Source organism: Lepisosteus platostomus, chromosome 16, assembly GCF_059453375.1.
Source record: "Lepisosteus platostomus isolate fLepPlt1 chromosome 16, fLepPlt1.hap1, whole genome shotgun sequence".
NCBI classification, from domain to species: domain Eukaryota; kingdom Metazoa; phylum Chordata; class Actinopteri; order Semionotiformes; family Lepisosteidae; genus Lepisosteus; species Lepisosteus platostomus.
The window spans coordinates 13,474,368-13,489,899 of NC_142626.1; the positions used below are offsets into that span (position 1 = coordinate 13,474,368).

At 39.6% G+C, this 15,532-nt stretch overlaps 1 protein-coding gene across 1 annotated transcript in view; it reads right to left on the minus strand.

The window, feature by feature from the left end:
- The window catches only part of LOC148646899 (protein NLRC3-like), a 1,251,308-nt gene that overhangs the window by 906,147 nt on the left and 329,629 nt on the right, over positions 1–15,532 (minus strand). The window contains exons 3-4 of the mRNA XM_088608945.1: positions 6,368–6,541; positions 3,076–3,249 (exon numbers count right to left, since the gene is read on the minus strand). Of these exons, the coding sequence (XP_088465071.1) occupies positions 3,076–3,249; positions 6,368–6,541 (348 nt within the window). The remainder of the gene's footprint in view (positions 1–3,075; positions 3,250–6,367; positions 6,542–15,532) is intronic.

Consider the following 15,532-nt stretch of genomic DNA (forward strand, 5'->3'; position numbering starts at 1 on the left):
GTATCTTATATTTCTCATCACAGTTTTATTACTAGGCAAGGTGAGACACATTGAGATGAGGAGGACTTTAGAAAGATGTGTCTGAGTGTGTAGCCCTGTGTGGAACTAAATCCCACTTGCTCCCAATCAAAATCATGATCCCACCTGCATTATTGATCCACACCATCTAAAAGGGGAACTGCAGTCCCAAATTCTTAGACTGGGTTTTAAATATCCGATACAAAATAAACTGATAGTATCTCAACATTTCTAATTTCAAATTAAGTACACAATCATGAACTCTGTGGAAGTACTGCATGGTTGCCATGTTGTCGAAGGCAGATGAGAATCAGCTGGTCTCACCAAGGGCGAGAGCAAGATTTTGGGCAAATTGTGCCATAAACCCTGCCCTTCCTGCTCACTAGTCGCTGCAAGTGAACAAGAAATGAAATGAAAATAAATATGAGTGTGTTTTAGTTGGTTGGCAGGTTTCTTTTTTGCAATACTTAAAAGAATCTAAAACATGTTGTCTTGTATGTGTCGGTTGAATGAAAATATTTAGAATTAACATAGTAGCAAAATTCACTTGGTCTAAGGCATGCCTCATTCTGAATCACAGACAATGATGGCAATATGGCACTACCCATACATTGACACTTCATCTGTTTTGTGATATAAATTGGAGATTGTTATGGTACATGTTATCTTGTACTTGGTAGTTTCCTTGTGATTTGAAATGCACTCATCATTGCAGATTCATTATAATCCCAAAATGTAAAATAAGCATCACAGTTCCACTTTAATATACAGATCCAGCCAATAAAAAGCGCAGAGTATGCTGCGTCAAAACACGGTGGGCGTGGCGCATCATACTGCATGCAAATTAAAATATGATAATAGCATCCAGAAGAACCTTGAGATAAACAAATTGATAAAAATTGCAAATCTAACTCACTTCCATAGCTACTTCCTTTCAGATGTATATAAAATATTATAAAAAGGGAGGAATATAAGAGATAAGGGTAAGATTCAAATGGAAAGGGAGGCTGGCACTCCCATAGCAACTGAAGAATCTAAAAACATGAAAATCTGCATAAATCCACTAATTCACCTTCCTGGAGAGAATCAGGTTAAAGCTGGACAGACCAAGTGTTCAAATCTAGAGTAAATTTCAAGATGAAAATTACCTACAGAATTATAAATCTACAGCATATACAGTGCCTTGCGAAAGTATTCGGCCCCCTTGAACTTTTCAACCTTTTGCCACATTTCAGGCTTCAAACATAAAGATATAAATTTTTTATTTTATGTGAAGAATCACCAACAAGTGGGACACAATTGTGAAGTGTAATGAAATCTATTGGATTTTTGAAACTTTTTTAACTAATAAAAGAATGAAAAGTGGGGCGTGCAAAATTATTCGGCCCCCTTGCGTTAATACTTTGTAGAGCCACCTTTTGCTGCGATTACAGCTGCAAGTCGCTTGGGGTATGTCTCTATCAGTTTTGCACATCGAGAGACTGAAATTCTTGCCCAGTCTTCCTTGCAAAACAGCTCGAGCTCAGTGAGGTCGAGCTGGAGATGGAGAGCGTTTGTGAACAGCAGTTTTCAGCTCTTTCCACAGATTCTCGATTGGATTCAGGTCTGGACTTTGACTTGGCCATTCAAACACCTGGATACGTTTATTTGTGAACCATTCCTTTGTAGATTTTGCTGTATGTTTGGGATCATTGTCTTGTTGGAAGATAAATCTCCGTCCCAGTTTCAGGTCTTTTGCAGACTCCAACAGGTTTTCATCCAGAATGGTCCTGTATTTGGCTGCATCCAACTTCCCCTCAAGTTTAACCATCTTCCCTGTCCCTGCTGAAGAAAAGCAGGCCCAAACCATGATGCTGCCACCACCATGTTTGACAGTGGGGATGGTGTGTTGAGGGTGATGAGCTGTGTTGCTTTTACGCCAAACATATCGTTTTGCATTGTGGCCAAAAAGTTCGATTTTGGTTTCATCTGACCAGAGCACCTTCTTCCACATGTTTGGGGTGTCTCCCAGGTGGCTTGTGGCAAACTTTAGACGAGACTTTTTATGGATATCTTTGAGAAATGGCTTTCTTCTTGCCACTCTTCCATAAAGGCCAGATTTGTGCAGTGTAAGACTGATTGTTGTCCTATGGACAGACTCTCCCACCTCAGCTGTAGTTCTCTGCAGTTCATCCAGAGTGATCATGGGCCTCTTGGCTGCATCTCTGATCAGTCTTCTCCTTGTCTGAGCTGAAAGTTTAGAGGGACGGCCAGGTCTTGGTAGATTTGCAGTGGTCTGATACTCCTTCCATTTCAAGATGATCGCTTGCACAGTGCTCCTTGGGATGTTTGAAGCTTGGGAAATCTTTTTGTATCCAAATCCGGCTTTAAACTTCTCCACAACAGTATTACGGACCTGCCTGGTGTGTTCCTTGGTCTTCATGATGCTCTCTGCGCTTTCAACAGTACCTTGAGACTATCACAGAGCAGGTGCATTTATACAGAGACTTGATTACACACAGGTGGATTCTATTTATCACCATCAGTCATTTAGGACAACATTGGATCATTCAGAGATCCTTGCTGAACTTCTGGAGTGAGTTTGCTACACTGAAAGTAAAGGGGCCGAATAATTTTGCACGCCCCACTTTTCATTTTTTTATTAGTTAAAAAAGTTTCAAAAATCCAATAGATTTCGTTCCACTTCACAATTGTGTCCCACTTGTTGGTGATTCTTCACATAAAATAAAAAATTTATATCTTTATGTTTGAAGCCTGAAATGTGGCAAAAGGTTGAAAAGTTCAAGGGGGCCGAATACTTTCGCAAGGCACTGTACAGTATATATTTTAAAAAATGGGAAAGGTTGTGTTTTGAGCCTCTCAGTAATCATATGTTTACAAAGAGCCCAAAGACAAGAACGTGTATAAAATTAGACAAAAAATACTTTTATATGTCACCCTTTTTTTTTGTTTTGTATTTTCTAAGTGTTACATTTTGATGCATGTGAAAAATGGAATGCTGTGAGTCTTAACATATCTAAATAAAACAATAAAAAGAAATCACCAGTGTTCACTTACTTCAGTGTTGTTAATTTACAGTTGGGATTCCTCAGAGCTGCAGACAGCAGTTTCACTCCTGAATCCCTCAGGTTATTGTCACTCAGATCCAGCTCTCTCAGACTGGAGTGTTGAGACTGAAGAACAGAGGCCAGATCTTCACAACATCTCTCTGTTAGTCTACACCATGACATCCTGCAGACAAAAAGACAGGAGCACAGCTGAACATCTGCACAGCTCATCCACATCCTTCTTTCCAAGTCTTCACTACAACACTCAGTTCAGCAGTAATATAAAATATCATGGCATTATCCATCTCAGAGTGTCCATGGATGAGGGTGATGAAGATAACTGCCGCATCAAATTTTGGGCTCCAGAAAGAAGAAGAAAGATTAGAAAAAACTGTCAGGAAGGGAGACAGTGGGAAACAGGGTGACACATGAAGCTACAATGGTTGGAATAGGGAAATAGAATGAGAGAGACTTTGACTTTTAACCATAACAGAAATTACTTCACATTTAATGGCGTTTTGTTAAAGTTATAGCTTTGGTTGTTATTCTTCACATGGTTGAATTCATACAAAATGTAAATTAACAACACTAGAGAAAGAGAACTGGAGATTTTGATTGTTATTTGTAGATGTGTTGAGGAAAACAACATTCTCTTTTGAAGAAAATAAACAATTTAAACAAAAACAAGTATAACTATAACAACACAATCAAAATGTGAAGCAATAAACAATCTCAATCATAATCTGGGAGAGGAATCGACCGTGTGACTGCATCCACTTTGTATGAGTCATGAAACTGAACTTCAGTACAAAACAGCAGGTCAAGAGAGAGCAAGTCTGTATGAACCAGAATTCTGCCTCAGACTTTGTCTGCCACAGGGGAAATCTTTAGACTTGGGATCCATCTGTACATTTCACTTGAATACCATTAATATGAATACAGTTGGACTCCATTGTCAATAGAGTACTGTACATTAGTTCTGTTAAAATTACTATTATAATGTGTGAGAGAGAGTCAATTATGTTTGAGAAAACAAATAAACTGTATTATACCAAAAAACACAGGGAGGCAGAGGTGCACATTTGTATTCCAATTGGGAGGGGAAAGACAAAGAAAAGACCCCCCCCCCCCCCCCCCCGACAAACTAACTGACTAAAAAAACAACTAGACAGGCCAGAACCGGAAAGGTGGTCGTGCCTAACAATGAGGCCATACCAAAACAAAGTCTCTCAGTATTCCCCCTTATGAATGCTTGTCCCTCATTTGCTTAATACAGTATCTTAATTGGCAGCACCCAGAAAAAAAGGAGAAAACACTTAGGGAAAAAATAATAACTCTCCAACTGAGGACCATAACAACCACTGATATAGATTCCAGGTTAGTTAGAAAACGAACCACATTTCTCCATGATACTGTGACGTCACAGTGGTAGTGACCCCCACAAACAGGTATGTCCACCACTCCAGACACACCACTTACAGCCTGCTGGAGAACGTTCTCACATTTTTTGCAACCACTCTCCTTCAAGAATGGTGATGTGTTCACTCCCTCATCATGGCACCAGAGCATGGGGCACACATCCTCAGAGACCTCTGGGTCCCTGTCTCACAGACTCTCAGGCCCTGAGTCTCCAGCTCACTGACTCCACTGGCCTTTCTATCTGGACAAACACCTGGAAGACTATGTGTGTTTGTTGTTATGTTTGGCAGATACTGTTGTGAAGAGAATGATTGAGCCAGATGGACAACAGACAAGAGAAAGAAAGGGACAAAGTAAAAGATGAGCAAGAGAGTGAGGAGCAGGATTAAACATGTCAGACAAGGAAATGAGAGGGGAAGCTTTTCTTACAAGATCAAGTATCTTATATTTCTCATCACAGTTTTATTACTGGGCAAGGTGAGACACACTGAGATGAGGAGGACTTTAGAAAGATGTGTCTGAGTGTGTAGCCCTGTGTGGAACTAAATCCCACTTGCTCCCAATCAAAATCATGATCCCACCTGCATTATTGATCCACACCATCTAAAAGGGGAACTGCAGTCCCAAATTCTTAGGCTGGGTTTTAAATATCCGATACAAAATAAACTGATAGTATCTCAACATTTCTAATTTCAAATTAAGTACACAATCATGAACTCTGTGGAAGTACTGCATGGTTGCCATGTTGTCGAAGGCAGATGAGAATCAGCTGGTCTCACCAAGGGCGAGAGCAAGATTTTGGGCAAATTGTGCCATAAACCCTGCCCTTCCTGCTCACTAGTCGCTGCAAGTGAACAAGAAATGAAATGAAAATAAATATGAGTGTGTTTTAGTTGGTTGGCAGGTTTCTTTTTTGAAATACTTAAAAGAATCTAAAACATGTTGTCTTGTATGTGTCGGTTAAATGAAAATATTTAGAATTAACATAGTAGCAAAATTCACTTGGTCTAAGGCATGCCTCATTCTGAATCACAGACAATGATGGCAATATGGCACTACCCATACATTGACACTTCATCTGTTTTGTGATATAAATTGGAGATTGTTATGGTACATGTTATCTTGTACTTGGTAGTTTCCTTATGATTTAAATGCACTCATCATTGCAGATTCATTATAATCCCAAAATGTAAAATAAGCATCGCAGATCCCCTTTAATATACAGATCTAGCCATTCAAAATGCATGGAGTACACTGCGTCAAAACATGGTGGGCGTGGCGCATCATTCTGCATGCAAATTAAAATATGATAATAGCATCCGGAAGAACCTTGAGATAAACAAATTGACAAATATTGCAAATCTAACTCACTTCCATAGCTACTTCCTTTCAGATGTATATAAAATATTATAAAAAAGGGATGAATATAAGAGATAAGGGTAAGATTCAAATGGAAAGGGAGGCTGGCACTCCCATAGCAACTGAAGAATCTAAAAACATTAAAATCTGCATAAATCCACTAATTCACCTTCCTGGAGAGAATCACTAGAAACTGGTTAAAGCTGGACAGACCTAGTGTTCAAATCTAGAATAACTTTCAAGAAGAAAATTACCTACAGAATTAAAAATCTACAACATATACAGTATATATTTTAAAAATTGGGAAAGGTTGTGTTTTGAGCCTCTCAGTAATCATATGTTTACAAAGAGCCCATAGTCAAGAACGTGTAAAAAATTAGACAAAAAATACTTTTATAGGTCACCCTTCTTTTTTGTTTTGTATTTTCTAGGTGTTACATTTTGATGCATGTGAAAAATGGAATGCTGTGAGTCTTAACATATCTAAATAAAACAATAAAAATAAATCACCAGTGTTCACTTACTTCAGTGTTGTTAATTTACAGTTGGGATCCCTCTGAGCTGCAGACAGCAGTTTCACTCCTGAATCCCCCAGGTTATTAACACTCAGATCCAGCTCTGTCAGACTGGAGTGTTGAGACTGAAGAGCAGAGGCCAGATCTTCACAACATCTCTCTGTTAGTTCACAGAGCCTCATACTGCAGGCAAAAAGACAGGAGCACAGCTGAACATCTGCACAGCTCATCCACATCCTTCTTTCCAAGTCTTCACTACAACACTCAGTTCAGCAGTAATATAAAATATCATGGCATTATCCATCTCAGAGTGTCTGTGGATGGGGATGATGAAGATAACAGCTGCATCAAATTTTGGGCTCCAGAAAGAAGAAGAAAGATTAGAAAAAACTGTCAGGAAGGAAGACAGTGGGAAACAGGGAGACACATGAAGCTACAATGGTTGGAATAGGGAAATAGAATGAGAGAGACTTTGACTTTTAACTATAATAGAAATTGCTTCACATTTTATGGCGTTTTGTTAAAGTTATAGCTTTGGTTGTTATTCTTCACATGGTTGAATTCATACAAAATGTAAATTAACAACACTGGAGAAAGAGAACTGGAGATTTTGATTGTTATTTGTAGATGTGTTGAGGAAAACAACATTCTCTTTTGAAGAAAATAAACAATTTAAACAAAAACAAGTATAACTATAACAACACATAATCAAAATGTGAAGCAATAAACAATCTCAATCAAAATCTGGCAGAGGAATCGACCATGTGACTGCATCCACTTTGTACGAGTCAGGAAACTGAACTTCAGAACAAAACAGCAGGTCAAGAGAGAGCGAGTCTGTATGAACCAGAATACTGCCTCAGACTTTGTCTGCCACAGGGGAAATCTTTAGACTTGGGATCCATCTGTACATTTCACTTGAATACCATTAATATGAATACAGTTGGACTCCATTGTCAATAGAGTACTGTACATTAGTTCTGTTAAAATTACTATTATAATGTGTGAGAGAGAGTCAATTATGTTTGAGAAAACAAATAAACTTTATTAGGGAGGCAGAGGAGCACATTTGTATTCCAATTGGGAGGGGAAAGACAAAGAAAAGACCCCCCCCCCCCCCTCCCGACAAACTAACAGCCCAAAAAAACCAAAAGCAAAAAAGAAAAGCACACAACATGTCTTTCTCCCATCCCTAAAACACACCACTCAACTAACCTCATTCATATTCTCCGATCTCTCAGTATTCCCCCTTTTGAAGTCTAATTTTCCCCTTTTAAATGCTTCTTCCTCATTTGCGTAATATATTAATTGGCAGCACCCAGAGAAAAAGGAGAAAACAATTAGGGAAAAAATAACTCTCCAACTGAGGACCATAACAACCACTGAAATAGATACCAGGTTAGTTAGAAAACTAACAACGTTTCTTCATGATACCGTGCTATCACAGTGGTAGTGACCCCCATGAACAGGCATGTCCACCACTCCAGACACACCCCTCATAGCCTGCTGGGGAACTTTTCCTTTGAGAGTGGTGATGTACTCTCCCCCTCATCATGGCACCAGAGCATGGGGCACACATCCTCAGAGACCTCTGGGTCCCCTGGTTGCAGACTCTCAGGCCCTGAGTCTCCAGCTCACTCCCTCCACTGTCCTTTCTATCTGATCACCTCCGAGATCATAATGTAGGTCCCTCACTGAGCCAAGCCCTTCTGTCGCAGATTCCTGGACTCAACGAGCCTGATCTCTCACACACCCTCCTTTCCCTGATCTGGAGCCTCCTGCTCCCACATGACACTCACTGGTCCCCTAACGACCAGTCAGCACTCCGACTTCCAGGTCCTCCTCCAGCTTCTGACATCCTCACTTGACACCACCAGGCTGAGTCACACACACACACGCACACACACACACACACACACACACACACACACACACACACACACACACACACACACACTGTCTCTAGAGACTCACTCCCGCACTCAGACCTCTCACACTAACAACCCAGAGTCTCTCTTCATCACATCCCACTCGTGCTGAGACTCAACACACTTTCCCGTTATAAAAAACAAATACACAACCTCCCTGGCTCCTCACTCTGATGCCACTCTGTGTATACACAACACAGGTCTGCCTTGTCAGTGTCACTGCCAGTAGCTCACTGATAATAATAATGGACATTTCCAGAATTTTATATTAATTTTATTTTTATTTTGAAAGGCTAAAAAAGGCTAAGACCTTGTCAGGTCAGTAATGTCACTAGTTGTACTGATGGAAATACATATCAAGGCTACGAAGTTTATAGAAAGAGTGAGAGATGTGTGTGACAGCTGTGGTGTATGAAATGAGGGTGTGTGTTATGCCTACTTATTGTTCATACACTTCAGGCACCTCAAACCTCTCAAAAAGTCCACATTTTGGAAGAAACTGTGCACTACAAAGAAAAGAATTTGGATTGCAAACTCTGATCTTTAAGAAATTTATAACTGAGCTCCCTGTGTGTCTGTGTGTCTATAACTGGACGTAAGTATTTGTATAATTTTAGATTATGGAGAGGATTTGAGACCCTTGGACCTGGTTTTATAAAACCTCATGCAGAATGTGCTGTCTTTGTTCCCCCAGTTTCAGTAGAAGACACTGGAGTAGCACTGGAAAAAATCTGGGTATTTTCATGAGCTACAACTTTAGAAAATTGACTTTTAAAGAATGACAATTAAACCCCATTGTTTTGTATCCAATTACAGTGTGGTGCCTAGTGGAAAGACATATTAAAATCAGACTACATGGGGCTCACACTGTCCAGTTTTACATCAAAACCTGTATTTTATCTGATGGATGCCCGTTTCTTTTTCTTCAATTGTTGAATAAGGGAAATAACATTTGCATCTGCCATTGTTAGGGATAATATACAAAATTTTTCATTCTTTGTTACTTCCCTCTGCTGTGTGTTTTTATGGGGTTACCTGGGACATGGATATCTGGGTCACCCCTTATGTAAGATAATAGATGCAGGGGACACAGCTTAGTGAATAGTGTCCTAATGTTACTCTGTGTTACTTGGATCCTGATATAAATCCTTAAGGATCTATAACAGCTGGAAATTGATGTGTCTCTCATGGATACACTTCTCATTGGACACTATTTGGAGTGATCTGAATTTTGCTTTGAGAAATCCCAATCACCAGCTGATCCTTTTTAACTTTATTCCTAGGACACATCTATTGTCTCGGAGTCAGTTTCAATGCTTATTACTGATTCCCCAAAGTGCATACTGTGGTCCCAGGGAGCCACAGGCACACTCTCTCCTGTAGTCTGGGAAAGCACTGATATTTTAGAGTTTGAGATTTTTGGGAAAAGGTGTGTGCAACACTGTCCACACTGTTGAAGCAGAGTGTTCCTTACTCCACTCTGGTATTACTGTTGAATAGCCACTTCTATACTGACTGAGCAGCACTACAGAAAAGGGTCTAGCTGGCATTACTGCTGTGAAGAGAGTGATTGAGACAGATGGAGAACAGACAAGAGAAAGAAAGGGACGAAGTTAAAGAGGAACAAGAGAGTGAGGAGCAGGTTTTAACCTGCGAGACAAGGAAATGAGAGGGGAAGCTTTTCTTACAAGATCAGGCATCTTATATTTCTCATCACAGTTTTATTACGGAGAAGGTGAGACACAGTGGGATGAAGAAGACTGTAGAAAGATGTGTCTGAATATAGAGCACTGAGTGGAACTTTTCTTTCTATTTAATTCCCACTTGCTCCTAATCAAAATCATGACCCCAGCTGCAATATTGATCCACACCTCACTCAGAGGTCCCAAGCTCTCAGACAGGGTTTTAACTCTTGGTATCAAAGTAGTGAAGAAAGATGTGAAGACGGGGGTTTGAATTTAATCTTTTCTGTAGGGGGTTTAGACTTCCAAGTCACAAGCTGGGGTTTATGGCAGGAAAGGGGGTTAACTGATAAGGATTGCAGATGCCAGCTAGGAACCCCCCTGGGTGTAATGTTAAACTGACCATTTGCCCAGAACATCGTAAACTGGCCAAATACCATGAACCCCCCTCTTTACCATCAGACCGAGTGACGTCAGAAACGGAGAAGAAAACTGTATATAACCCAAAAGTTTGTAACAGTACGGTGAACAATACTTCGGTTTTGTTGTTTCTTGCGGGAAACAAGACTTCGGCTTTATTGTTCCTTGCATGCAATAAACTCATCTGTTTTACTTCATCTCGGGATCAAGAACCTTATTTCTTCTGTTACAACAGTAGTATTGCAAAATTCTGCAAATTTCAGTTCAAAATCATGAACTAAGTGAAAGTACTGCATGGTTGCCATGTTGGTGAAGGAAGACGAGAATCTGCTGGTCTCAGCCCTGGCGAGAGCAAGAGTTTGCGAGGATTGTGACATAAAACTGGCCTTCCTGCTCACTAGTCGATGTAAGAGAACAAGAAGCCAAAACTTGAAAATGAATACAGATGCAGCCATTCAAAGTGAGCGGTACAGACACGTACCGCAGGTAAGATGACACGCGATACCGCGGTGCGTGATTGGTTGACCGACAGGGGCACTCGTGGTCCGTTGGTCTGTCGTAGAAAGACTTACTGTAAACGTCTTTACTGTGCCCGTTGTAGATATTGAATTTTACCACTGAAGGGAAATCTTAGTAGCTGAGCATAAAAAGAATAGGAGCATACTGTAACGCGTGTGAAGGCTATAAACGATATTAATTTTGGAACGTAAACATACAGTATATGGCTGGTCTTGGTACTTTAAAGAAAAAAATACACACCAGTATTCCATTTCTCCCTAAACATTGTAAGCTTCTTTAACTAACGTGATCCCGGAGTCAACAAGCATACTTTTAGAATTTGATTAAAAGGGAATATAATATGGAATCGCGTATCTCAAGAAATTAATAACGGTATGATTATATCCGTGTACTGCGACAGGGCTGTGTAAGGCTGTTTCGCCTGCCTGATCATGTGAGCTGTCTTGTAGCCTACTGGTCTAGGTGCGTGACTACCAACTGGCAGGTTGTGTGTTTGAATCCAGCTGGTGCTGGACTTTTCATTTTTATTTATTTATTTTTTAATCGCGTAACATAAACATATTACCGTATGCAAACTGTACTGTATACAGTATGTATATGTATATTTAATGTCTTAACTGTGCCCGTTTAATTGAATTAAAAAAAAATTTAACACGAACATTAAGCTGTTTACATCTTCCGCCTGAGAACAGTCACCCGTTGCTACCCAACGCAGAATGGTGATTGGCTGACACTATCTGACACTCCTCTGATTGGAGAAAAAAGACGTGCTGGTGTGCTATACACACTACCAGGAAGAGGATTTCTTTCTATTCAAAACGTGTATTTTAAAAGTTTAAGAAGTAAAAACCTTACAGCGTACACAGATTTCTAAACTGATCAGGATCGTTATCTTTGTCTTATGCATAATAATGTTCACCGCTCTGTCCAGCAAATTAATAATAAACTTTATTTTATATAGCGTTTTAAACGAATAAGTAATTAGATTGCTCATAAACCTAATCACTTGCTTTTTCTTTTTATTTAGGCTCAGATTTCAACTATAGATCGTATTATTAATAACCATAATAACAACCAACCAACAAAAACAACCAACAAAAACAACATTATAAACATAATGGTGGTGCTGGACCTTCCAGTTTTATTTATTTATTTTTTAATCGCATAACATAAACATATTACCGTATGCAAACTGTACTGTATACAATATGTATATGTATATTTAATGTCTTAACTGTGCCTGTTTAAGTATTGAATATTCATATCTAATTTTACCACTGAAGGGAAATCTTAACATAAACATACAGTATATGGCTGGTCTCGGTACTTTAAAGAAAAAAATACACACCGGTATTCCATTTCTCCCTAAACATTGTAAGCTTCGAAGTCTTTAACTAACGTGATACCGGAGTCAACAAGCATACTTTTAGAATTTGATTAAAAGGGAATATAATATGGAATCGCGTATCTCAAGAAATTAATAACGATATAATTATATTCATGTTGCAAAAGAACTGCAACGGACATAAAAACTCCCTTGCATGGTTTCATTATGACCAGAATCGGTCTTGAGATATTTTTAACTTGATTTACAGTATTTGAGAGGTATGTCTTAACACCGATACTACAGTGCTTAAGTACTGCTCACGTATATGTTTCTAGGTTTATATTATGCATTGTACTGTGCTGTAAACTTGTTCTGTGCCAAGTCACATTATTTTATAGCGTTTTTAAAGCGTTATCAAATACGGTGTTACTGTAGTTTACTGAGTCCCATGTCACATGGTCTGTGATTGAAACCTGTAAAACCGGTTTAATTCGTCACAGCCAGCACTCTTCAGGTGTGAGGGTCTTCTGCTCAGAATGAAACGCTAAAATGTTTGTGTATATTCTAATGGTAGTGGGGGCGGGGTGTGTGGGAACAGGTTTGGTTGAAACATTTTCTCTGAAAACATTTTCTTCGCAATTTAACCGATCTTGTTACAGCATGTTACAGTTTACTATTATTAACCATATTAATTTTAAGTGCTTAATGTAAAATCTTGTAAAAATATATTTTCACTGTTCAAATATACATTAAGTCTGACTATCATATAATAAGTTAAATACAAAACTAAAGAAAAAATAGGGTTAAATATAATTCAAAATATTTTGCTAACAATGTTAACTGTTTATGAATAATAAAATGTATTAACTAAGGAGTAGGATGGCACAGTTGTTAGTATGTTTTTTGTTTTGTTTCTTTTTCATAAATACAACAGTAGTACCTGATGTCTCAGTGGCTTTCAAAATTAAATTATGCATGCAAACCTGTGAACTAGAAAGATAACTAAGATATCCATCATATTCCATAATATCCATGAAATATATGGCGCTGAAATACAGTATGTGTGACGCATAAAAGACACCAAGGGATTGGGTGAGCTCCCATCACAAAAAAAAACTGCAAACCTGCACTGCAGCGACAATAGTACAGTATGGAGACCAAGGCGTTTTACGGGAAGAGACGGGGTGCTTCTGCCGCCCCAGCTTCCAAAGAGCGAAGGGTAAGCAAATACAGCAGACTTCATCTGAAATACGTGATTACAGCGCATATTACAAGGTATTATTGCCGTTTTGAATTTTAAATTCAATTATAATTATTTCTTCGTAGCCTGTTCTTCAAGAAAACACCGCACGGGCGAAACGATCTACCACCAGGACAGTAAAAAAGAAAGCTGTAAGACGGAAAAAAAGAAAAGTTTATTTTGACTTCTATTCCGCGTCTGATGAATACTACTGTGTGACTTTATTTCTTACATGAATTATGTTATTTTGCCACAGGCCGTGGGTCTCTGCTCTCGGCCACTGGCCAGGGTGCCAACCTGTAGAAGCAGCACCTGTATGGAGACATTTCGGCAGCAGCGGGAGCATTACGATGCATTACTGGGGAGGATTGGGAGGCTAGAGTTCCAGCAGTCAAACAGTTGAGCAGCTGTCTCCCGAAAAGTGCCTCTCCCCGCCGCGCAGGCTGCAATGCCTGGAGGAAGCTCTGCCCCCCGCAGAGCACACACCGCCTCAGGACACTCCATCCCGGCCTCTCAGTTCACCACCGCGCAGGAATCTGTTGATGCTGTCCCCGCCGGCTATCTCCCCCCAGGAAGCACAGCGGAATTCACAGATGCCAGTGGGACGAATAATTCTCCCAGATGTCCAACTGCTACCCATCACCCAGGAGATGGAGGGGGGGTTGTACTTGCAGTGCATCGGCATAGACGGAAAAGCAAGAGCCGACCGCTACGCCGCCCTCGTGTTTCGAAATCTTGTGACTTTTGAAATTTACTGGGGGTGGACCACGTCTGTAAATTTCGATGGGTCCAGAGGCAAAGGTGCCTTGCCTTGCAATCTCCGGGAAACCATTAGTACGATGGTGAATCGGAGATTCTCAACCCTTGCTGCGTACGACTGGAAAAGAATTCGTGATCGGATCAACGAAATGCTTCGTAGGAGGAGGCGGTCTTTTCCTCTTGTCTAACAGTCTTTCCACAAACAAAACATTCCTGTTAGACAAGAGGAATTAAAAAAAAAACAATGTTGTCAATGAAAACCGGTGTGTGTGTCTCTCCCTGCTGGATGTCCCTCTCACAAACTGCTGAATGTATAAAATAATTTTATTGAAAACGAGTTTGCGAATGTCTGGTCTTTAAATTCTGGAGATACGCGATTCCATATTATATTCCCTTTTAATCAAATTCTAAAAGTATGCTTGTTGACTCCGGTATCGCGTTAGTTAAAGACTTCGATGCTTAAAATGTTTAGGGAGAAATGGAATACTGGTGTGTATGTTTTCTTTAAAGTACCGAGACCAGCCATATACTGTATGTTTAAGTTCCAAAATTAATATCGTTTATGGGCTTCACACGCGTTGCAGTATGCTCAGGCACTAAGTAAAAGGAGATGCTTCGTATTGCTTGACTAATTTTAAAAACTAAGTTATAAATATAAAAATTGCAGGCGCTGCTCTGGTGCGTCGGCTCCTACACAGTGCCTGTCTGCTGTAAGCGTTACAATATACATACAGTACCCAACACTGCTTGTACCCATCTGTCATGCAAATAAAACACCTTGAATTGAATTGAATTGAGGGGAGAAGGGGGGGATACTAAAGCCAATACTGGCTCAATGGGCTTTGACGTGCTAATGCGTTGGTTTAACGGTCCGGGTGTGGCAGGCTTCCAATGTCAACTCGACTCGATTAGAAGACAATGAACGTATTTTAGCCCTAAATGAATTAATAGCAAACATGGTTTACATAAAATACATTTTTCCAAGAAAGTTTATAATAATACGATCTATAGTTGAAATCTGAGCCTACTTTAAAAATAAAGGAAAAGCATTTTCAGAGAGCAATCACGCTGTGTTTATGTAGAGAAAGTGATTAGGTTTATGAGCAATCTAATTACCTATTCGCTTAAAACGCTATATAAAATAAAGTTTATTTAGAGATGAATGATCAGTGTCGCAGTTTAAATAATGCGAGTCAGGAAACTAACACAGCGCCACCGGATTTAATAACGCAATAAAAACGCTATAAAATAATGTGACACAGTACAGCACAGTACAACAATACTGACCATGACTTTAGA